The 25,199-nt window shown below is 38.2% G+C and overlaps 2 protein-coding genes across 3 annotated transcripts; one reads left to right on the forward strand and one right to left on the reverse strand.

Moving 5' to 3' along the window:
* Positions 1-4,518: 4,518 nt before the first annotated feature.
* Positions 4,519-11,323, forward strand: LOC105053469 (uncharacterized). Of its 2 annotated transcripts, XR_012134923.1 has the most exons (3): positions 4,519-6,552; positions 7,367-7,410; positions 11,099-11,323. XR_012134923.1 is itself a non-coding variant. In XM_073244649.1 (1 exon), the coding sequence occupies exon 1, from the start codon at positions 4,779-4,781 to the stop codon at positions 6,468-6,470; it is 1,692 nt and encodes a 563-aa protein (XP_073100750.1). In that variant the 5' UTR covers positions 4,519-4,778; the 3' UTR covers positions 6,471-6,689. The 2 variants fall into 2 exon arrangements, 1 of the variants encoding a protein (XP_073100750.1); XM_073244649.1 differs by lacking the exons at positions 7,367-7,410; positions 11,099-11,323 and having other exon boundaries at positions 4,519-6,689.
* Positions 11,324-16,750: 5,427 nt separating this feature from the next.
* On the reverse strand, positions 16,751-24,485 carry LOC105053468 (protein FAR1-RELATED SEQUENCE 6). The gene is made up of 5 exons (XM_010934630.4): positions 24,342-24,485; positions 21,625-23,800; positions 21,465-21,533; positions 18,979-19,059; positions 16,751-17,011 (listed from the first exon to the last, which is right to left on the reverse strand). The coding sequence occupies exons 2-4, from the start codon at positions 23,776-23,778 to the stop codon at positions 19,015-19,017; spliced, it is 2,268 nt and encodes a 755-aa protein (XP_010932932.2). The 5' UTR covers positions 23,779-23,800; positions 24,342-24,485; the 3' UTR covers positions 16,751-17,011; positions 18,979-19,014.
* Positions 24,486-25,199: the final 714 nt, after the last annotated feature.

Raw genomic sequence — 25,199 nt, forward strand, 5'->3', positions numbered from 1 at the left:
AAATTAGTTTACTTCGGCTTCCATCTGTTAGCATTCTTCCCTTCTATGATGTTTCTTCTCTCTTCGGACTCCTCTCTTGAACTAAAGAAGCCACTGTCCTTGGATGCCTACCAAAGGTTGGAAGTACTCTTCCCACCATGAAACAACTAAATAAAGGAGAAAGGGTGTAGTGTCCCCGAGTACTGTTCTTTCCTTTCTCTTCTTTGAGACCAATACAGGCAAGGATCATGTCACCTCATATCAGAGAAATGAGCAGAAGATCTGTATCACACCCCATATATAAGTCTCCAAAATCTTCCAAGAGAATAATCAATATTGGAGTAAACATACATCGGCACGAATCCTCTCACAATCTGAGTCCACAACTCTTTCTATCATTATTTTTTAATATGTTTTTGCCGTTATAGTATCAAGATCGGAGATGATATCTGGATGCAAATTTATATCAATGGAGTAGATTAACATTTATACTTTATTCCAATTAAACAGGAGCATTTAGATCAATATGCCGAGGGGTGTAATTGTAAGGTTAAGTGGTGGATATCTAGATACTTAAGGACCCTATCAACTTGGGTTTGGAAATACAAAAGTAGTTTGTTGTTTGTGGCTAACATACTGTATTTTTGCTCCCTTGACTACCTAACTTAATGAAGGAAGACTACTTTTTTGACAAGAGATGCTTCATTCATGTTGCAAAACCAGATCATTTGTTATGCTAGTAAGGTGGTTTAATATAGCATTGAAACCGATGCATTTATAGTAGATCGCATATGGTAGATCAATGCGATGAGAGGACACCTTGAATTATTTTGGGAATACCCTTCCACCACCACCAGTGGAAATTCTATCAATAAGAATATTCAGATTTCGGTTTGGACCATTGTGATTTTGGTTTGGATAGGGGCTTAACTGATATGACCTACACAGGTCCAAATTTATAATTTCATAAAGTTTCCAAGTTTACTTTCATGTGCCACAAAAAAAAAAAAAGGAAAAAGAAAACATAAAGCTTCGCAGGAGTTAAATTTTTCCCAAACATATATAATAATTTTTTTTGCATCCTTGGAAAATTGGTTGATATTGCAATAAAAGTTGATCAATTAAAGTCCAGTATGGCTTCAGAAACTGGTACAACAAATCTTAATTTTCATCAACTTAATCGGGAAATTAACAAATAAAATAAAATCTGTTGTATTTATTTGTTTATACACACCAACAAGAAAGATCGTAAAATATCAAACTTCATTGCTTGTATTCTTCCATACTAGCAAACTCATCATTCTACCTCCGTGCAATTTGCAAGGAACTCATCGAGATCCAGGATCCGTTCCTGCCCTCCCAGACTTGAAAGATCTGGAATAGGCCCAGGGATATCATACATGCACTCCACTTTATTACACTCCGACTGCTCATCATGCAGCCGCCGCTGGCTTGTTTCCCCACGCTCGAATGGGTGCTGCTGGCTTCTTTTCCTCCTCCCCATATTTCGTGCCTTTTTTGGAACCACCACCGCATCCTTTTTCATAAACTCTTGCAGTGTCTCCATAGGCTTTTGTTCTTCCCTTGGATATTTTCTCGGTCGGCCACGTCCGCGGCGAGGAAGGTGGAGCATGGTGGTAGTGCAACTTTCGACAGCTTTATCTTCATTGCTGCATGACTCGATGGCATCAGGATCTTTGAACTGGATTGGGAGCGATCGGGTTTTCAGCTCCGTGACTTCTTCCTTCTTCTCTATTTTGAAGGGCTTTTGTTTGGCTGGGGGTGATCTCTCATTGATAGTGGTTTTTCTTGGCCTTCTCCTCTTCGTCATCTTCTTTCCTTAATTTATCCTCTTCTTATTGTATTGGAGTCTCGAGATGCCAGAAGCTTTGCGGCGTTCAAGAGAGCTCGTTTGAGTTGCCTGACATAGCCCTAAAGTTTTGACGTTGGTCGAGGAGGACATCTTCCGTGACGTCCGAGTCCTACCATGGCCAGGAAACATAACACCCAGGCGCTTTTAGGGCCTGATACCAGTGCAAGCAGCCCAAAAGGCCCAGAAAACCAGAAACAAATTTCTTTGGCCCAAAATGAAAAATCACGTGCTGTGACGAGGGAAGACTCCCATTAGGTCCGGATTCATCTCCTTGCTCGACTAGAAGTCGAGTTTGAGGAGATTCCGATGCCCAAATACCTCGTATGCTTCGATTCCAATTCCATTACCCCTTCATCTTCCACGCCGACTTGGATCCTTCTTCTGGTTCATTCGTCACTATGGAGGAAGGCCATTGAAGCGTCGCTAGATCAAACTTCCTTGCCATCGTCTTTGATCTTAAGATCTTAGATTCCGGTCGAATAGTCGTCGGATTTCATCTCAAGAGAGATGCTCTGTTTTGATTTTTTTTTTTCCCTCCTTGAAGTCGGACGCCGCCGCTTCTCTCCAGCTATCCTTTATGGCTGATGTTGAAGCCTGAGCCACCGGAGATCCGCGATGAGGGTCGATTCGATGGCCGAGGCTTGTTCTCTTTCTTTTCCTCCTCTGTTTCTTTCTCTTTTGAATGCTACCGTGATCGCTGCCACTCGGTGCTGCTGACCTTTTGGCCGTGATACACCACAGAATTCCGCCGCCTCCTTCCTCCCTCTATCTCTTTCCTAGAAGAATTTCCGGCCATTCCCCTCGTTTGCGAAAGAAAAGAAGTAGAAGAGGAAAAAAAATCTCTCTCCCTCCTCTTTCATACTTGCACTCCACTCTTAGACTTGCAAGAAAAGGAATAGACATGTACATGCACTCCACTTTATTACATGCGGGCTGATCATCATGTGGCTGCTGCTGGCATATTTTGCCATGCTCAAACACCACCATCGTCATTTTTGCCACCTCCACCGTACCACCACTAAACCCACCGTCAACACCATCACCTCTTTACAATTTTTGCTATTGCTATCACCACTTTTGCCACCATCTCTAAGTTTATTTTTGAAACTAATCAATTGTAATAAATATTTTTATATTTTTAAAAAAATTAGAAAATAGAAATAAATTTTATTTTTATCTCTGAAAAATAGTAAAAAAAAAAGTTCTGTCAAAGAAAAACTAAGTTGCTTAGATTCCAAAAAAAATTCAAGTCCACTTGATGAAGGGATCATTTGGTTGTGATTATTTCTAGATGCTATTGCAATAAGAATGTTGCATTTGTATTGACAGGTATCTATTTGGAATATTTGAATTTAAAAAATATATAATTACAATTTCATGTTTAGTTGTTTAATATGAAGAGGGTGCGATCACTCTATTATCTTTAATATAGTATAGTAACGTGGGTCTAGATGTTTTGATCTTCATAGATTTTTGTTACTGTATCACTATTTGCTCAAAAGAGGAAGTTGGGTATTGTCTGAGTTCCAAAAACTCTATTACTATTGATAAATTAGAGATGTATTAGAAACTAAAGCAAATAATTTAAAAGAATTAAAATAATGATAAATTAGAGATAAAGATTAAGATAAAGTCTAGTACTTTGATTGGTAGGAGGTCCTTGATTCATATTACATTCTATTATTTATAAATATAAGTCTAAAATTACCGAATAACCATTTATAGCTGTAGTCCCAACTGCCATGTTGGTTCCCCATCATCTCTATCAGTTTCCGACTGTATTGCTCCACAACCCTATGTATTTTTTTGCGCTATATAACCGCAAGCCATATATTTTCACAATCATGTGGAAAGGAATTTAGCATCCTTCAATCGGCATCTCTATGCCTCCTATGAACACTTGGTCTATCATTGTGGAATTCTATTAGATCTAGCTGGGATCGCGTTACTCCAACCTGTCTTGGTCGTTAGTCTTGCCTACCTAGCACCCACTCGAGGCCATTGCCGAGATGAGGTGTAAACAGAGATGGCATATAACAAGCTTACATGATGCATCAATCCTATGTGCCTAAGGTAGCCCCCCCCCAAAAAAAAAAAGAAGATCTTATCAAGATGAAAGACCAGTTACCCTCTTTTTAGTACATCACAAAAACCATTATTTATTGTACAATCAAATAAGATGTTCTTAGTGAAAAGTTGTTTTTCAGCTGGTTGGCCATCGCTTACATGGGAAAGTCCATGATGGTGATGTACGACCAGCATACTGTTGAGAAAAAATAAAATGCCCATATTTATCCCTTGAGAAGTGGTGTTTGGATTGAATTATTTTGGCTGCATGACTTGGGAATTTGGCCTTGGCACCTTAAGATGGATTTACAAAAGGATCTGATATTTTCTACAAGAATGATATGACCATGCTTCGTTTGGCCCTTCTTGAACGAAGCGCAACCAGACCGTTGCAGGAATGGCTCGGACATTTTATCGTGATATTTTATTTTCTAATTTTTTTTATAAATATTTTATTTTATAAATGAAAAAAAAAAAATCAAATCAAATCAAACAGCAGCCTTTCAAAAAAAAAAAAAAAAAACCCCTTAAAACCGGAAGGTGAGGAGTCGCCCTCTCTGACGTTTACGTTTTGCTTTCCTTTCAACCAAGACCCAGACTCCAGAGCAGTCGCCCAAGTAAACACACACTTCAAGCCTTCAGGAAAACCGGATCGGGATACGTTAAGGGTTGGGTACGGTGTACACAGCATCTTCCTACCCTCTGTCTTGGCCTTTGCTCTCACTCTCCGCACGGGGACCGGATCCGGACGCCGCACGCATCGCTCAGGTCACCAGCAACCACCGTTCCTCCTCCCAATTCCCAGTTCCCAGCCTCTGCGGAGCAGTCTAACCTCGGGATCCATCGACTCGCCACCGAAATGAAGGAGACGGGCGGCACTGCCGCTGCGGCCGAGCTGCCGGTGGGTCAGAAGCTGATCAAGGTGATCAGCAATGTGTGCTTCACCGCCTTCGTCTTCTCCGTGCTCGTCTTCACCGTCATCGCCGTCACCTACCAACCCCCCGACCCCTGGCTTCAGTCCTCCGCCGCCCTCACCAAGAACCTCGCCGCGACCCTCCCCAACGCCACCTTCGCCACCGACGAATCCCTCCTCCCCACCGGTGAGGACCTCGTCCCCCTTCCCCCCAACGCATCCCTCCTCTCCCCCCCTGCCGCGGCGCCGCCTGTTGCCTCCGCCCCCACCGCTGCGGCCGCCACCTGCGATCCCGACGCGCCGCTCAACTGCTCCGATCCCCGCGTCCTCACCGCGATCCGGCGCTTCAACTCGCGGGTCTCTTTCCGCCGCTCCATCATCTTCCTCGGCTACGAGATCCCCGTCGCCGGATCCAAGCCCGACGAATGCGACGCTGCCTGGCGCTTCCGCAACCGGAAAGAGAAATCCTGGCGCCGATACAGGGACTACCGCCGCTTCCGCCTCACCCCCGCCGACAACTGCACCTTCGAGGTCGTCTCTGTTGGGAAATTTCGCTCGGGCACCAACGCCGCCCTGCCCCGCACTCGCCCGCCGTCCTCCTCCTCCACCACCACCACAACCACCAGGTCCCCGGCCGTCCAGATCTCGGACTCCGAGATCAACGACACGATCCCGACACTCGGATCCGAATCAGACTTCCGGAAGGGGCGGTATCTCTACTACACTCGCGGAGGAGACTACTGCAAGGGGATGAATCAGTACCTCTGGAGCTTCCTGTGCGGCCTCGGGGAAGCGCAGTTCTTGAACCGGACATTCATCATGGATCTGAGCATTTGCCTGGCTGCCACGTATAATCCTAGTGGCCGGGATGAGGAGGGTAAGGATTTCCGGTTTTACTTTGATTTCGAGCACCTCAAGGAGTCGGCGTCCGTGGTGGAAGAGGAGGCCTTCTTGCGGCAATGGCGGTGGTGGGACCGCGCCGCTGCCCGGAAGAAGGGCGGCAGCCGGATCTCAGTTCGCAAGGTGCCCACCTACAAGGTCACCCCGATGCAGCTCAAGAAGGACAGGAGCACGGTCATCTGGAGGCAGTTCGATGGGCCTGAGCCTGAGAATTACTGGTACCGTGTATGCGAGGGCCGGGCTGCCAAGTATGTGCAGCGACCATGGCATGCCATCTGGAAGTCCAAGCGGCTGACGAACATTGTCACGGAGATCGCCGGAAAGATGGACTGGGATTATGATGCCATCCATGTGGTCCGTGGGGCGAAGGCTCAGAATAAGCAGCTGTGGCCTAATTTGGATGCTGACACATCCCCTGATGTGCTTGTGAAGAAGCTGGTGAAGGTAATTAAAACGATGAGGAACTTATACATTGCTACCAATGAGCCATTCTATAACTACTTCGATAAGCTGAGGTCGCACTTCAAGGTGCATTTACTTGATGATTACAAGGAGATGTGGGGGAACAAGAGCGAGTGGTATAATGAGACAATGGCACTCAATGCTGGACGGCCGGTGGAGTTTGATGGGTATATGAGGGTGGCCGTGGATACAGAGGTGCTGTACAGGGCAAAGACAAGGGTCGAGACGTTCAATAACCTGACCAGGGATTGTAAGGATGGGATCAATACATGCTGACCGATGCATAAGGGAAGCATGGAGGGAAGAGAGACAATGACAATATAGGGATTCCTGGTCATGTCACTGTAAGCTTGATGAGGTATTAAACTGAAGTTACTATGCTGCTCATTTTATTCTGTAATTGGAAAGCCGAGAAATTTCAATCTGTATCTGTTCGTTATATTTTGTTTATCATAATGTATTGGTCAATAGATTCGTGTGCTCTTGTTGCCTTAACTCTCTTCGGTTTATTGGATGTGAGATGTAAGTTTGAGATGCCTTTTCTGTTTCCCATTTTTTATTGATGGTATCCATTTGAATGGCTCAAAAGCTATTAGTACTTATAGTAGGTAATTCCCAAGTAATATCTTGAAAATTGTATCAAAAACATGTTTACAATTGACGACAGATCTTTAAATTTCCTTGACATCAGCATTTGGTTAATGGTGGTTCTTGGATATCTTGGTAAGAACATCATGGAGGAGCTCTTAACTAAGAAAGGGAGCCAAGCATCAGAAAGCTTTTCTGTCTTTTAGAACTACAATTTTTAAACAAAATAACTTCAAAGTACATAAAAGTTTCTCTGCAGAGTTCAAAGCATAAAAATCATATCCACTCTTCAGAAGTAAATGAGATCCATTGTATCCATTATATGAGGCATTCAATTGTTTGTCATTGACTTTTAGAACCTAAAGAAATCTGGATACCAAAAGCAGACTTTCCACTAAATAGCATTGAACAGCAAGGAGTGTGAAGTGGTGCAGCTCATATATGTAAATAAATGCTTATGCTAGAGGCAATTCAGGTTTTTGTTTGCTCTTTGGTCTTGGCCATGCAGAGTTCCAGCATGTTTCTTGGAGATTCTTTCGCTTTCCTTATCCACTGACCTTGATAATTGGCATGTGCTATTACAGTTATTGCAGAATGATCTGGAGCATGTTTTATCAAAGCATTGAAGGTATGTTCTAGTCCTTAATAAAATAAAAAAGGTGTTGGTGTTTTCATATTTTATCTCCTTTTCCTCTCATTCTGCAACAATACTTGGGGGAAATTTGTACTGTTCTTTCAACATATTTATGTGCATAGGATTGAAACGACAGTCTTCATATGATATCGGATAGTCTTCATATGATATCATATAGTTGGGGCAAGTGAGTAGTGCATGCAGGACCCATTGGGTATATGGCCGGTGTATGCAAGGATCTACCTAATGAGCTGAGCAAAGGTTTTGCTCAATCAAAATGCTTGTTGTCTGGTCCAAGAGAAGAGGATGGAAAATGCTAAATTTAAGGATTCTGAGCTATCAAAAGATCATTTGAACCTGACCAATAAATTAGTCTGTAGTTCTGGATGCAGGAACCATGGCATGAAGATCACTTGAAGCTGATTCATAATGGTATTTCAAGTTACTACTATGAAACTATGCAAAATTTGGGTGAGCATTATGTTTAATTTTAAATAATTAGTGCAGTTAAATTTGAAGGAATTATCAAAAAAATAGTCAGTCAAGTGCTGTAAGAGAACTTCAAGTTACTATTGAGTGCACACTATGCTGATTTTCAAATAATTGGTGCAATTGAATACGAAGGACTGATCAATACTAATAGTCAATTGTGTGTTTTCCATAGTTGATGACTTAATCAGCAACAAAGGTGCACACAGTGGGGTCAGTTTTAGAGGAATATGAAAGCAAAAAGGACAATCAAGGCTATTAAACTTTATACTAAATGTTGCAATAAGAAAATATTATTTTGATGCTGGAGCAATTTTATTATATGGACAGCACCCATGATGATTGATAGAATAATAAAGAAGGAGAAGAAGAAATGGACGAAAAGATGGCCAATGCATCAGCACATTTGATTGCATATAGCAGATTTATTTTCAGTTTTTACGCCTTTATTTGTGTATTGGTTTTTAAGATTATATTAAATTATGGGCTAAAATGCCACATCAGCCATCAGTACTATAGCATACTTTTCATGGATGCTATTTATGCCATACTACTCTGAACAGCAAACATGCCTTGGTAGTTTTGGGATTCTGAAATTCTGGATGCAATGCTTAAGGAGGCATCTATATAAAATTTTTAATTTTTATGGACCTTAGGGGCATTCTTGCACTTTGTTTTAATTCTAGCTTTCAGTTCACTTGACACAGATCCAGAAGTACTCAACAAAACATGAAAAACATCCGGTGAGCTCAAAGTAACACAAAATTTGAAGTCTGGAATTTTCTTGAGAGTAGCAGAACTGTAGTTAATAATTAATAGATCAAAAAAATATTAACTTTGCCTAAACATTTGGATCCCCACATGCATGTTCCTTTATACACAAACAGAAACAACATTATTATTCATTTTTGTGATTTTATTAGTGGCCGTAAAAACCTTAGTTGGAGAGGGAGTGGGTCCACGATAAGATTCGGTAAAGAGTTCAGGGAACAAATCTTTCAAAAAAAGAAAAAAAGAACATGAATTTCCAAGGATGCTGGTGTGAGTCTGAACTGATTGTGGGCACCTTGTATAAAAACTTCCTGCTACAAAGGACAAGGCATATGATGCAAAAGCCTTCTAGAAGAGTAGAAGGTGATAGATGATCAGATAGGAAGACTTCCTAGCATACTAGGCTAGTGAGAGGAGTTCTAGACATAATCTCCTTACATTATCTATTGCAGCATTAGTCTCTAGCATCACTGAAATTGCTACCATTACTGGTCACACGAAGGATATTTTGTCTTACACTGATGGTCGTGCAGCAAGTATTTATGAGGAATCCCATTACTATCTTTTCAAATTCTGGCTCTTAACCTCTTAAAAGTTCATATGCCTTCAATCGCTATCATCCTGATGCTACAGATTTAGGAGTGCAGGTGAATTGAGCAGATCTGCATCTGAACATATATCTGATTTGGAGCTAAACTAAATCTAGCTTTGGAACTATGTTTTTGAGTCTAGATTAGGTTGTCCAATTGATCTAGGTGTGTCTAGCAAAACTGGACTCCTTGGTAGAAGATATTTATTCTGAACTGTCAATTTGTTTAGCTCCTTGTAGTCTATGTGCAGCTGCATACTCTCATTCTTCTTTTTGACAAAAAGTTTTAGAGCACCCCATGGAGAGAAACTGTTCTATTGAAGCTCTTATTGTATAGTTCCTGGAGCTGATCCTTTAGTTTCTTCTGTTCAGCTGGAGCCATTTGGTAGGGTATCTTAGAGATTGGTTTGACACCAGGCACTAGATCTATGGAGAATTCTATCTCCTTATTTGAAGGCAGTCTTGATAGATCCTTTGGAAAAACATTAGGAAACTTCATTACAATCGAGACATTTTTCCAACTTTGATTTTACCTACCAAGTGTCAGTCATAGTGGCCAGATACCCTATACATCATTTTTTAGCAACCGAGAAGCTTGTGCGGAGGAAATAACCTAAATGGGGGCATTTACTCCACTATAGGTAGAGCTGAATTCTACTTGCTGTAAAATTCGAAAATTCACTCTTTTTCCAAAATAGTCTATTGTAGCATGAGAAGTAGTCAACCAATCCATGCTTAGGATGACATCGAAGTTCTTGATATCTAGGACTATTAGACTTTTTAAGAGATCATGATCTCCAGTGCTCATAGTGCAAGACTTGAATACCGTGACAACCATGATGACACTTCTGTTCGGGATTGAGAGACATACATCTCAGTAGCTAGGGACATAGGCACAAGTCTACTTCTCTTAGTTAACCTATAAGTTGTGATGGAATAGGTAGCTCTAGGATCAAACGTTGCATAAGTATATGCAAAAGATACTCTAATCATAACTATCACAATTTTAAGTTTTATTGTTACTAATAATTCAATTAAATTAGCAATTATAGTTCACAAGCTTACAAAGCTTTCAAGACTTATAATCATAAGGCACAAAGAGGATTTAATGTACGTATTACTATCACATTGGATGCTTGTGCATATGTTAAGTCGGTGCATAAACACGAGCCTAGGTCCTTGGCCTTCAACGTCCTCTCTGATACCGCCCTAAAAGTAGTGCAACCTGACTTGAGTGAGAAATCTGTCCATTTGGAGCAGCTGGAGAGGAGGGTAGTCTCGGTGCATTCTGGGAGTGCTGTCTATATCTATTGTTCTGACAAAGGGGGCAATCCACTACTCTATGGCCCTCCCATTTTGCTAGTAGACAATATCTTTTCAAATTGACCAATTGCTGGAATGTCTGAGTGTTTTACCCTACAACCTTTGCTTGTAGTTGATCAAAGGTTTGTTGCAAGATAAATATGGAATATATACTTAAACTTGATTATGGGAGTGAATAATTAGTATATGTTATATATCCTTGAGAAAATGTGGTAAATGCTTCATATATAATTTCATATTAAAAGATTTTAGTATTTAATTTTTCTACAACTAATGGGCATGTCTCTTCCAACATCCTTTTTCTTTTATGGTCAACATGATGTTGGATTTGAAAGACAAAAAATAAGCAAATCTAACTCGTTATTGTACTAGTGAAAGTGGATAACTTTGAGCTTTGTTTGTTTAATTAAAAGAGTTGCCACTTCTTAGGTACTAATTAGGGCTGCATAATTTCATTCATCATTTTTGTTTGATTATTTTGTTGATTAACACCTGCTGCCATTTTGACAGAAACCCAAGGAAACTAACAAAGGCTGATGCAGCTGCCCTCTCTGTGTCATGCATTCTCTAGAAATTTTCCATGCATATGTTGGGTACCAATGTTGAATAAATGTTTATGATCTTAGGTGAACTCAGCTTTATGTTCACTCAAGTTTCTAGATCCACCTACTGCTTCTGGAGGTGGCAAACCCTTGTAATCCTATATTCAGATGTTCATTTGCTGCTAAACTCTGATAACTAAATCAGGAATTGCTTCATGAATAGATTTAGATGTTCAATTTAATGTTCGCCATTATATTTCTGTTCAGCGTTACACCCCTGTATGCTATCATGAGCTATGGATAATCAGTCATTCAAATCTTTCACCTAGTCTAGAAATTTAATATTCATTCACTATTTATCATGAAAATATTCAAATGCATCTGCGCCATTCTGATTCTAATTTATCATGGATGATTTTGGTGTTGCAATAGCTGCACCCTTTTGTTTTTTTTGTTTTTTGTTTTTTTTTTTTTTTGTGTTGGTGGACAAGCTATTGGAATGTTGTTATCATCTCTAGGGTTGGCCAACGGCTCTTATGCATAGAAAAAGTCCTATATTAAAAATTTTAAAATTTGTATGTATGGTATAAGCATGCAATAACTTTCTCTCCGGTTAGAACGCCCGCATTCCATAATACCTTGCAATCTTTCAAATTTTCAGCTTTTCTCATGATGCTCCTATTAAATATGCATGTGAACATTTCTCTATTTTTGAAATGTCCCCTTCGATAATACCTACATAATCTTTTAAATTTTTGCTATTCCCATGATACCCCTATTATATTGAACCTCTCCATTAAAAAGCATTGTTCTCTTCAACCCTGCATGATAGGAATTTATAAACTTAAAATCCTCAATCAACCAGTGACTGCTGATTTCATGAAACATCTGACAAGTTGGAAGATAAATTTTTTTCCGTAAACTGACAATAGGAGTTGTGTGTGAACATTCTTCATAGAAAAAAAAAATCCTAGATACCTTCTAAGGAAATCAATATGCATGGAAGGTGACCACTACTTTGTCATCAGATCCTCTTCATGACCACAAAGTCAAGGAAAGTATGCAAATGGCATCCTTAGAAATTGAAATCATTATACTTATTTAGTCACATAATAACAACTCAGACAAGGATGGAAGGTGATGACAACAATATAATGGTTTCATTTTGACTAATAAAAATCTCGATCAATTACTGTAATTGCTTTCCCTTTTAGGCCAAAGAGATCCTTAAAATAGAATGACTACTTATTTCAAGGAGTCAGCACCCTTGCCAGTTACTCTTTTATCCTCGGAATTCGTTCTTAAGCATGTAATATCATTTCCAAAGGATATAACGAATTGCATTGTTTTTTTGAGAAATAACGAATTGCATTGTTAGATTGAACTTCTTGGTCATAAGTTATAGCAGTATAATCCTTCAAAAACAAAAGGCACATTCTTCACACTTTTCATTTGAGTCTTCTAATAAAAAGAATATTAAAATAACAACCATTCGATGATGTAAAATAATTTGATTATATTCTCTATTACATTATGTGGTAGTATATTAATTTTCTAGATCATACCAATAATCATCAAATATTTAATGAAATACTCGTGATGATGCCAGTGAGCCATCGCTATGAGAATGCTAGACTCTGTCATTGAAGGACTCGAGCATTTCTTATTGCAAATTCTAGGATCCACTTAGGGTTTCTTATTTCCCTTGTTTCTCACGTTATGAAGAAGCACAAGAGATTGGGATTATATTTTTGTGTCTAAAACCTTGCTCGAACCATGCCTTATGAGTCTAACCGTCCAACATTGTCCATCAAATAGTCAATGCTGCACCTCAAAACAGCATAAAAATGGAAGATGCAATTACTTCCTTCATCAGAACCAAAAGAGATGGCTCAGACTCAAAAATAGAGGACAAATGATGTGGTGTAAAATGGGCCTAATGATGTAGCATGAACGGATTTGCCCCAACTAAAAGCTAATATGGCAATTAGCATTATCAAAATAGATCTACCTCGACTAATCTAAGAGCCAAGTTAAATAGACTAGAAGCGATCCCCGAAGTCTTGCAGTTTGAACAAGCAGCTATTTCAACTCAATATCTATCCAAATCAACATAAGCCCTCTCACCTGCTCTCCACTCTATATGGAAATGCACTCCCTCCATTAAGCCAATAATTAAAGATTACCATAATGATCTTAAGTGGTTACACCATATCTTAAGGTGGTTAGGATACAATCTTGAGTCGTTATAGCATAACCCTCGGCAGTTATTGCATGACTCCAATCAATTACAACACAACCTTTGAGAGATTCTAGATCCCGGGGCTATAAATGGATCTGAAATCCCTCCATGAAATGTAGGCCAATTACTATACTAAGACTCCCTTATTTATATCATCTTCTACACCGTTACAGAAAAATCCTCTTGCTAACTTCAACATCGCAGGATCCAATCAGACCTGATCTTGATGAGTTCTTTGATATATTGCTGTCTTGTAGATTAATGGAGGTGATCCATGTTGATGATCTATAGATATACAACAATAAGATCCAAGGATATAATAAATTGCACTATTATATTGAACTTCTTGGTTATAAGTTATAGTAGTGTAATCTTAAAAAAAAAAAAAAAAAAAAAAGGCAGATTCTTCATATTTTTTTATTTAAGTCTTCTAAGAAAAAATATTAAAATAACAACCATTTGATGATGTAAACAATTTGATTATATTCTTTATCACATTACGTGTTAATATGTTAATTTTCCAAATCATACCTACAATCATCAAATATTTCCATGAAATACTTATGATGAGACCAATGAGCCATGATTGTGAGAATATTAGACTCTTCATCATAGAAGTACAGCATTTGTTATTGGCTCTTGAAAAATTCGAGGATTTATTTAGGGTTTCTTATTTTCCTTGTTTCTTACATCATGAAGAGGCTGAGATTCTATTAGCATATCTGAAACCTGGTTGGAAACATGCCATAAGTATCCAAACATCCATCACCTATGGCCAGCATCCTAATCCTAATTTTGAGATGTCCTGGCCGACTAAAGGTAGGTTATCTTGATTTCTTATCTTCTAGAGACATATTTTTTAATTAACCTTGGCAGCCATCCCTCAGACTTTAATAAGATTATGATGAGATCCTAATCTGAAATCTTTAAGGCTATATTGAACTCCCAACTTGTTTTGGATCCATTTCCTTGTAACTAATTAACTTAGCACTCTAGTTTCCTATCTTGTGTCGCCCACTTGCAAGCCCAGTTAGATTGGGATAACCAATTAATATGACATGCATACACACATCAAAACACTCATATTCAGATTTGAAAAAGGATAGAGTCACATAAAAATTTTCTAATTTGGAAACATAATCTTTTTGTGGCCAAACTTGTGCATGATGGTCTTATTAGGTTGGACCCTCCTCGATATCCAAGCAAGCATTCATCAGAGCCTATTTGGTGGCATGCATGCTATCAGGTCTGCCCTAATTAGCTTAATGGCATGAGCGCAGCCCTAGTTTCCGGCTTGGATGACAACATTTTATGTATCTAATTTTGTTGCATGATTTTCTAAAATTTTCTAACACTATTAACCTCTAATCTTGGCTTATATTAAGTTTGATTTTAATTTGAAAAAAAAGGGATTGATTCCGGTCACTATTGTCCCATGGCATATAGCACAATTTCCGCACTAGTGACCAGCACATTCACTAATTTGTAATCTGATTTTTATTAGTGTAAAAAATATTTTATGGCTATTATGAGGACATCTAAGTCATTGTTACTGTCAGGTATCATCAGCGTTTTCATCAGATTTTATTGGGTTATACTTTCATGCTGTAATTTATAAAGAACAAGTTACCTGATATAACCTGGTTAGGTCATATGATGATCAATTTACCTCGAAACTCATCACATGGATAGAGATGACTATATGGATTCTTTTAAAAACTTAGTTATACATTAGATTTGTTTTGGATTAAAGTAAATTAATATGGACACTTTTCCTTAATTTTCTTTTGGATCAGATAATCATTATGATTGGAAACTACAAGAAAATCTAGACTAGTTCCAAGGCATGTTTTCTTAATCTGGAAAATTTTCTGGGAATTATCACTTGTTTTCTAACATCCTTTAATCATTTTATATCTGAATTTAATGGATGGAATTTATTTTTGATTTGGGTGTATGTTCTGTACTGTTTTTCACTGGCATCAAAGGATGGTGTTAAGTAAGATAATTATTATGATTTGTATCATGGGATGATAGTTTTAATTGGATTAATGGGATTAATCCTAGAAGAATCATAATAAAGTATTATTTTGCTCAATGGGTGCTCTCAATCTCATTTTGATGTTCCACATTAGAATATTGACCAATTAATACAGTAAATTCTACATTGTAGTTAAACAGATAGCTACTTAATTTATGAGTGATTTGGTCTTCAAATTCCACTAGCCTAAAAAGGAACCAATAAGGTGCAGGAGCAACAATATCCATAAGCCTACTGGTGTTCTAAGGTTCTCCAATAAAGGCTCCTATACATACCATTATAGGTGGCAGCAGGCTGAATACAGGTTTGGTCTGCCTCAAGGCTTGCTGAAATGAGCCATCTTGCACTTTTGATTTAAAAGGATGATTTTGAAGAAAAAGTGAAAGTGGATATGATATTATCTGTCCAGATCTATTTTCGTATCCAAATTTATTCATATATAAATAGAAATTTGAAGATCCAAATAATATTCATATCCATATCTATAAGAAAAATGAATATGGATATGGATAAACAACTATCCGATCCGTATCCGAATATCCGATTCTACTTGTAATTCTATTTAATTTTATATAATACTTATTAATTTTTTTAAAAAATATATAACTATATTAATATATTATTAATTTAATTTATCATCCACTTAGTAATATCTTTAATTCAATTATCATAAAGTTTAATTATCTAATTTGTATTCATATTTCTAATATCCAATTTGTATCCGTATCCATTTAGAACAAATATGAATATAAATTTTTGCATCCGATTAATATCCCTATCTATATTTGTATTCATCAAACATAATAAATATGGATATGGATATATTGATATCTAATCCGCATCCAATCCGATTTTAGCCCACTTTGAAGGTTGTCTGGGCTTGAAGACTAGAGCCCAAAATGAATTTGAGATAAGTTTGACAGCCTGTGGCTCATCCCAAAGCCGAAATGGTAATAATACATATTATTTCTATATATATCATACATGCATTAGTTATATATTTTTACAACAAATTTTAACTATCCATCCAAATGGCTAGTTAAGATCAAATGTATTTTAATACTGAACTTTAACTCCCTTATTCCCAGTTCTACCTCCATGCTGGTTGTTCCCTACCACCTACTTCATCCCATTATGGGAGGAATCCAGCTTTGCCAATCCAAGTCCCATAACAATTTTGATGAATTAATGATTGAAATTCAATTAGACTTGATATTGCAAAAGCACATAATTATCAGTTGAAACCTTAAGAGTATAATTATACAAGAAATGGCCATTTTCTGAAAAAGAACAAAGTAAAATCTCATTCAAAATTTAGTTTTTTTTTACAATATATAACCATGACGCCAAATCAAGATCTACTTCATTCCATGTGATGCACAAACTAGTTCATTACACCCACACTTTACATCCTTTATTATAGATACATTACAGATTCTCCCTTCACTCCCAATACCACAATAATCTATAACACATCTTGAATACAATCACCAATATGACATTAAGTCTCTTTCTGAAGTAGGCTTTAATATGCATACTCAAAACACTTCCAACTTCTAGTCAGCTAAGCCAACGAGTCCTCCAAGAAGTCCTTCACTCTAAAATATGATAATTAAGTCGGTGAGCTACAACTCAGTGAGTGGCAGAATATAGTGAACAATATAACATTAAAAAGAAAAAAAGAACGATGAAAGCAATAGCGATCCATACTAGCAAAACTCAAATAGTAAATATCTTATAAGAAATATCAAATAACTACACTTACTAATATAATTTTGTTCTTAGTACACTCGAATGCATTTGAACAATTAGTATCATTGAATTACATAACCTTTTGTCCAAAAATATTGAAAATAACCATTTGCAAAATGTTAAGATGCACTTAGAAACACTTTAATGTATCAGGACACTTGAATACACTGAAAATTCTAAAATACTTGTTACAATTATTTCAATGCTAACTTGCTGGTAACCAACTATTATACCTATTGGTTCACTCAGACTAACTACATTACCCCTTGATCAAGAATTCCCTAATGCCAACTAACATACCCGCTGGCTAGGATCTACTAATAACTAACTATTATACTTATTGATTAGAGGTTCACAGAAACCAACTATTATACCCATCGGTTAGGGTTCACTGACTGATCAGAAGTTTATCTCAATTCATAGAATACGATATTTTCAATATTAAGAAGCATCATTGCCAAAAAAAATTCTAATAATAACATATAATTCCATAATGTACTTTACTAATGCCATGTAAGATCTAGTTATTCCACAACATACTTTGCTGATATCATGTAAGATCTAAATATTCCATAGCATGCTTTATTGATACCATGTAAGATCCAAGGCAATACAGCTGGAGTGTAATAAATACAAATATTACTAATCATTCAAAGGGACCAAGTTTTCACAGTTTGTTGATACAAAGATGTTTAGAAGCAACTTCAGAAAATCATACAACTTGTAACTTATAATCATTGATAATAAAATTAGATTTTTGAGTTTTTCCCCCAACGAAAAATTGCTGAAAGTCAATGAATTTCAGATGATTCAAACATCTACATACAAGGATATCAAACTGATGTTGAACATCAAAAGGAAGAAGAAAAAATTACGAATCAATGGCTGAGAAAATTGTTTGTAAAGTAGAAAAATCTACCATGTAAGGACATTTACACTTGGAAGAATTCCAAAGCATCAGAATGTACTTCCTCTTTACTGTTATTTTCTACTTCTTTTCTTCACAAGCTACTTTCTATGAGTGGCTGAGATTTCTAGAGTTGCAAAACAACAGAAAGAGGACAACACCCTCCTATTTATAGATGGATCCTAAGGATAAGGTATCCAGCCATCCCAACTTAGCAGCTAGGTGCCAAGTCCAAGTTCAACTACGTGGCTGAATTTCTAGCATGAAGAGGCGTAACAAACATGAGATGATAATTCAAAACGAATCAGTACAATGAAGTTCCTAAAAAAGATGAGGTGGAAGTTCAAGCATGAGGTAATACAAGCAGGAGGTGGTAGTCCAAAGTAAACATGGGGTGACAGCTCATTAAAGAAAGCACAATGTGGAACTCATTAAAATTCATGAGATGGCAGTTCATTCTTAGATAAACGTAGCCTAATCCTTGCATGTTTCTAAGATTAAAGATGCAAATGAGTCGAGCTGCTCACAAGCTATTCGAGCTCGACTCGACTTAGCTACTATCAAACTCAAGTAGCTCGAACAGTTTTTCCAGTCGAGCTCGAATAGCCAAATACTAAACTCGAAGGCTCGCAAGTTTACTTGAGTTTATATATATTTTTAATAATACTATTTTTAATTTATAATTTATACATATCTATTATTAATTATGAGTCGATACAATAAACTAGAGCTAATCAAATTGGTAATCTGGCAATGAATCCATATGGACCAGATATATTCTAGTCAACCAACAAAACAACCTTCCAGCATCCTTTATTTCTCCTCTGCTACTAAGATTTGACTTCAGATATCTCAAGCACAAAGGAACAAAAAGCAATAGATAATAGTTGTAGATTCAAAAGATACCTTAAGCAACATTTCAGCAAGTAGATGCTCCATCATCTACCAAGGCCTTGGGCTGGGATTTGTCTCCTGTATCTGACCTTCCTGCATGTTAATGCACGTTAACACATCAATAAAGAGCAGAAATAACAATTGGTATTAAAATCATCTATCTCTAAAGGTATAAGGATGGTGCAGAATCTTGCAAATATTCATTCAGACTTGGCAGCAGAATTTTTACTTCCCATGAAAACCTTCAATTTTTAAGACATGTTTGTTTTAAATGTTATTAGGTTATACCAGTATAACATGGTGGCAGCAGTGGAAAAAGTTTCAAGTTTTACTTAGTATACCATTTCCTTTTCATCTAATGCCTTCTCAATTGGTGGCAGAAGCCATCCCCCTTCTCAAAACCCCTTCCAACATCATATCCACTCTCTTTATCACCTTCAGCCTTGTTCAATCCACCTTCTTCTCTCATAAGTATTTAGATCCCAGGAATCCAGCTACCTCCCAGTCGGTGTTTCTGTCAACCTCCCATTTGAATAACAATGTCACACCCATAATGGCAAGTTCTCAAAAGATTTGGCTATTATAGCAAGCAAGAAAGGATGAGATTGGACCATGATGTATTGAACTTTAATGCAATTCTTGCTGATTTAGGTTACATGGGATGGGTCAGAGAATCCACGGGCATGTTTTAGAAATGCTTTTTAGATCAGATCTATACACTAAGAATTCTTTGATTAACATGGATGTGAGGTTCGGTTCTTTGGCATCAAGGATTCAAAGGCATTTGATGGAATGCCTTAGAGAGACATTGTTTCATGGAGTAGTTTGATTTTTGGGTACAGTCAGAATGGAAAGTGGGAGAAGGTTGGTGAGAGATATGGGGAACTAATATGTGCATTTGAGAATGTCAAGTGTAGATTCTGTTGGTTTGATGGTGAAGTGTTTTACCATCCTATGCTGGTCCGAGGGCCGTCAAAAGGGGCACAATGCAAGGCTCCCATCTGAAATGCTCTGATTGAAATGTGCTCCCAAAGCTCAAATTTTGGATTATTAGATTATGCAGCCAGCATATTTTAGCATATATACATATATATCTTTATCTAATCCTTTCATTTCCCCCTTCATTTATCTTTCACTGACGTTATTGATAGTTTTTGTACAAGAATGGGAGGTCCTTTTCATGATTGTCCTGGTACGGAGTGCTGGAAGCAAGGCCCTTAAAACTTTCAACTATTTCTTTTCTTCATATTACATTGAGAAACCAAAAACCAAGTTATGAAACACAGACCATGTAGTTAGTGATAAAATAGTATTTTTTTTTGCTCCCTGAATTTAAAGTATTGCTTTCTTTAACTCCTATTAATGTCATTGATGTGGCATAGAATAAGCCTTATGATGCAGCACAGCCGGATTAGCCCAGCCTCACAATTGACGTGGCAACAGGGATACACAGCATCCCCTTGATGTAATCGGCTCAAGTCAACTCCAACCAATTTAAAAGCCAGGTCAAGCAGAACAAAAGTAGCCAACCTCCAAGGTCACATGTAGCTGACCTCCGAGGTCACGCATCGCCCGACAGGCTGGATGAAGTCCTGCAGCTCGGGCAAACAGCCATTCAGCCCGATGGCCCTCCTAGGCTGACCTGAGCCCTCTTACCTCAGACAATGGCTCTACTGCCTTGCGTGGACATGCACTCCTTCCACTACACCAAGGGTTAAAGCCCATAATAATGGCCCTAGGGACGGTTACAGCACAGCCCTAAGACATCATATTTGCAAAAGGATGTACATTTCTATTCCTTTCCATTTTGATTTATATATTGAAGGCCATTAGTGTCATGTTTTTACTTTGTCAAAATGTGCTAACATTTATCTATTTTTAGAACTTTTGATTTTTATTTCCACATCGAACATATCAATTCCTTTCTATTTATCTCTTGTACTTCAGCGCCTACTATGAAAAATGTTGAATCTACAAACTAACTAAAAAAGAAAGAACTTATGCAAATAAAATTTTGAAGAAGAGTGGAAGTAAATTATAGTTAAACAAAAAATAATCAAAGCTTGCCAAACTTTTTGTGAGAATCATATCACCATGACTCAAATAGCAAGGAAATGAAGATAGGCATATACTTTGAAAATGACTTTAAGATACTAGGATGGCTCACACTTTCTTTTTATTTTCACCTCAATCTTCTTTATTTTAGATTTTTTCTTCATGAATTTTATATTTGCAGTTGTTTCTTTGTCATCTTTGGTAAACGAGAAGTTTTTTCTGTCTGGTATTCTGTTAATTAGATATTGCATAGAATCTGTAAACTTCTTAGTTTTGCTCGAGCTTTTTGAATTAAAATTGATCTACAAAAACACACCTCCCCCAATTTAAGATTCTCACAAATAGCTCAAGGCAAATGTTAGTTGACATATAAAATCCCATTAGACGAGAAACCAGATGCTGATAGGAGACACATAAACTGAAGATAAAGCTTGATTATGTACCTGAAAATACTGCTGAAAGCCCCAATCCATCCCCGACCGATAGCCAGCTGATTGTTGATCATTGTGACCCTATGACAAGAAATTTGCTCAATAAGAATTATTTGGATAAAATAGACAAATTTATATAATAAAAACAAGTTTATATACTACATGTACCTACCCTATTTTGAAAAAATTCAAAATGTGGATGGTTCACTGTCTGCCTCACTTGCACAGGATTGTGAAACCCATTATTCTCAATTCCCCTATTTCTATCACCGTTCACATTGAAACTAACCACATTACAGTTTGACAGAGCTTCATGAGAAACATTCCCTGTTTGTGTGCCATCACATATGCTATCATTTGCAAGAAGTTTTTGTATTGCCTCATTTACTACTTTTAATGCAAACTCATATTTTTCATCAGACATCAGCCCTATCTCAGAAAGTTTAAGGCAATGCTTGTAAAAGTTTCCATGAGACTCCAATGGGCCATCAGCTACAACCTCATTAGGAAAACAAGCCAAAGCATGCATGCGCTTGAAGTCCTTTCTCCAACGTTCAAGAATGTATTTAGATGGAATCTCAACCACATTTTGAAAGTTAAGCACAGATAATGCATGTCTGCATAAAATGCCTCTGAATTGGAAAGAGCAACAAATGCACCTCACCTCTAATTCCTTTTCATCGTAAAGAACTTCATATAACTTATTCTCCATATGTTTACTGTCTTTCACTCTTATACGTTCTTTTACTTCGAAGGTATATACTTGACCATCAACTTTAACAAGAGAAGAGACACAGTATATCAAGGCCCTAATCTCAGCTTGGAATTTTTTAAACACGTCGAATGTGTAGGCTTTGCCGAGCTGCTCCTCCATGTACAGTTGTGTTATCAATTGAGGGCTCTTATGGAACAACTCGATATCAGCTTGAACTTCCTTTTCATATTTACTCTGCACAACCATCTCATACTTTCTAAGAAATTGTCTTAAAGTGATCTTGTAATGAACATATTCATCAAAGAAAGACTTCATGCTCTCACCACGTCGGGTAACAGACATTCCCGCCCAAAATGTTTCTTTGACAAAGACTGAGGCCCAATAACGTCGATCTTCATACAATGACTGGAGCCATTCATTATTTTCAAGTTGATATTTCTCAACCATTTTTCTCCAGTTTTCTTCAAATTCATCATTTCGTAAACTGTCGCACGTTACTTTCTTCAAAGTCTTCTTAATTTCTTTACAGTCCACATGCCCTTGTAAATTTTCTGGAATCCTTTTCATTATATGCCATAGGCATTGACGATGGTGAGCTTTTGGAAATACCTCGGCAACGGCTTCTCGCAGGGCATTGCATCTATCAGTGATTATTGCAATTGGAGGACATCCAAACATGCAAGATAGCCAGGTCTTGAATAGCCAAATATATGTCTCATTGCTTTCATCCGAAAGCAAACCACATCCAAGTAACACCTTCTGGCCATGATGGTTTACTCCAACAAAAGAAACAAGAGGCACATCATATTTATCTATCAAATAGGTAGTATCAAATAAAACAACATCACCAAAGTACTGGTATGCCGTCCTAGACCTGCCATCAGCCCAAAACAGATTCCTTAAACGACCTTCTTCATCCAGATCCATCAAGTGGAAGAAGAAAGAGTCCCTGGTTTGCATGCCGATAAAGAATCGGTGTATAGCCTCGCCATCTCCTTTTTCAAGCCTCAACTCACACTTCTTTTCTCCAGTTCCTCGCTTCCGTACCCTCCCAAACCCTCCTTCTGTGTATGACCAGTCCAGTGGGATCACCGCTCCATCATCATTTTCAAGAAATCGTTTCCGCTTCCTTGTATGATAGGACTTGGCCGTCCCAGGACTAAGCGGATGATTGTGATCAAGTATTACTTGCTTCATGTGGAGCAACCCATCAGCCCTGTGCCGAAGTTGGATCCTCGCCATGCAGTTTGTTTTTTTGGTTGGTTTCGATGAATGGAAATCGGTTTTATATTTCACTTTACCATCCTTGTTACAAGAAAGCCAGAGATACCTACATCTTCCATCTTCATAGTATGTTGAATTCAGCACCTTTATGCCAAATCCAGTGCGACGGGCATATCTGTCGTAAAATCTGAAAGCTTCTTCGGGCGTTTGGAACGTCATCCCCAACTTGGGTACATCCTCATCACCTCCATTCATTTCCTGAGACTCTTTCCCCACATCAGTCTCCTTCTCCTGCGCATTTACAGTGGCAACCTCCTGCCCCTCTCTGGCATCAGCTGATTCATTTACGGAAACCATCCTGAGATCATCATCTGATTGCTCCTCCATAATACAAGCATCGAAAGAATTTCTGCAACAGAGAACAAAAGTAACTTTCGGTGATGCTTCAAGAGCGGAATCACAAAAACAATCCTCTTTATATAACCCTTTTAGACATCCTAACACCATGCGGTAAAAAGGAAGATTTTTTTTTTTTTCAAAAAAAAAAAATCAAGAAATAGGCATGGAGCACTGAAATTATCGAGCAAGATCACAAATTTTCATGCTGCATTGCAAATAAAGAGGCAACAACAACACGACTTCCACATAAATCATAGAAAAATATAGCTGTAAATTTGATGAAACGTAGAGGAGTAAAAGAAAGTAAAGGGAAAAATTATGAAATAAACTTGGAGAACTGAAAATTTTAAACAAAAGTGGCCACTTTTTATATAGTAAAATCGGAAAACAGCATACAAAGGAAAGCCAAAAACATTCCTCTTCAAGAAAAACAGCTGTTTTCGACGGACCCGTTGCTCCATTGCTGAGGTCCGACAAAACGATACAACACACAAGAATTCATAAAAATTAACCAACGATTTTGAAGTAAATGGAAGAAACCGAACGATTACCAACAACAAGGATCGCCCAACGCCGCAGCACCGCTGTTGCCGCCGCCGGAAGCCGGCGGAGAAGATAGGATCTGGGGAAAGAGAAGCAGTGGAGTCGAGTTCGCGCACTCGTTCGGACCCGGACTGACACCAAATGACCACTCTGTCCTGAACCGGTATGCAGACATGGGATATCTAGTCTAGGATATGACAGGGCTATCGCTCGAACCGTATCCGACCCCAACCTGTGCCCATCCTCGACTACGCGTGGATCCAAAACCATGCTTGCTAAAAATTAAAAAAAATTGTAGTGATGCCCCTTAAATTTTCATCCATTTATATTTTAATTTTTTTTAAAAAAATCAAATGGATCCTAAAATTTTAAAAGAATTATAAAAAAAATCCAACTATCTATCTCCAGCCTAACAGTATTAATAAAAAAAAAAATTAAAATATCCTTAGCTTATAAGATTTTTTCGACAATATTTTTTTCTTTTATTCTCTTCAAAACCTTTCCAAGCCCTCGCTGACGCCACCTCCGCTACCACCTCTTACTGGTCTCCACTGTCACCTTCCCCCTCGCTGCAATCTCTCATCGATCTCTGCCGTCACCTTTCCGAGCTCTCGCAAATGCCCACCTCCACTACCACCTCCCATCGGTCTCTGCCGTTATTTTCTCCATCATAGATGCCCACCTCCTCCTCGCTGCCACCTTCCGTCGATCTCCATCATCATCTTCTTGGGCCCTCGCAGACGCCCACCTCTATTGCCACCTTTCATAGGTTTTCGCCATTGCCTTTCCTCTTGCGGATGCCCACTTTCTCCCCGCTCTCCTCGCTTCCACCTCCCATCGATCTCCATTGTCACATTTCCGAGCCC

This window comes from Elaeis guineensis, chromosome 10, assembly GCF_000442705.2.
Source record: "Elaeis guineensis isolate ETL-2024a chromosome 10, EG11, whole genome shotgun sequence".
Classification (NCBI taxonomy): Eukaryota; Viridiplantae; Streptophyta; class Magnoliopsida; order Arecales; family Arecaceae; genus Elaeis; species Elaeis guineensis.

What these genes read in the sequence shown, in the direction of transcription:
- LOC105053468 (XM_010934630.4), bottom strand. Translation starts at nt 23,778, where the DNA reads ATGGAGGAGCAATCAGATGATGATCTCAGGATGGTTTCCGTAAATGAA. An exon ending in TTGAATTTTTTCAAAATAGG is followed by an intron (nt 21,534 to 21,624) that starts GTAGGTACATGT and finishes TTCTTGTCATAG; the next exon opens with GGTCACAATGATCAACAATC. An exon ending in GCTTTCAGCAGTATTTTCAG is followed by an intron (nt 19,060 to 21,464) that starts GTACATAATCAA and finishes ATTAACATGCAG; the next exon opens with GAAGGTCAGATACAGGAGAC.
- LOC105053469 (XM_073244649.1), top strand. Translation starts at nt 4,779, where the DNA reads ATGAAGGAGACGGGCGGCACTGCCGCTGCGGCCGAGCTGCCGGTGGGT.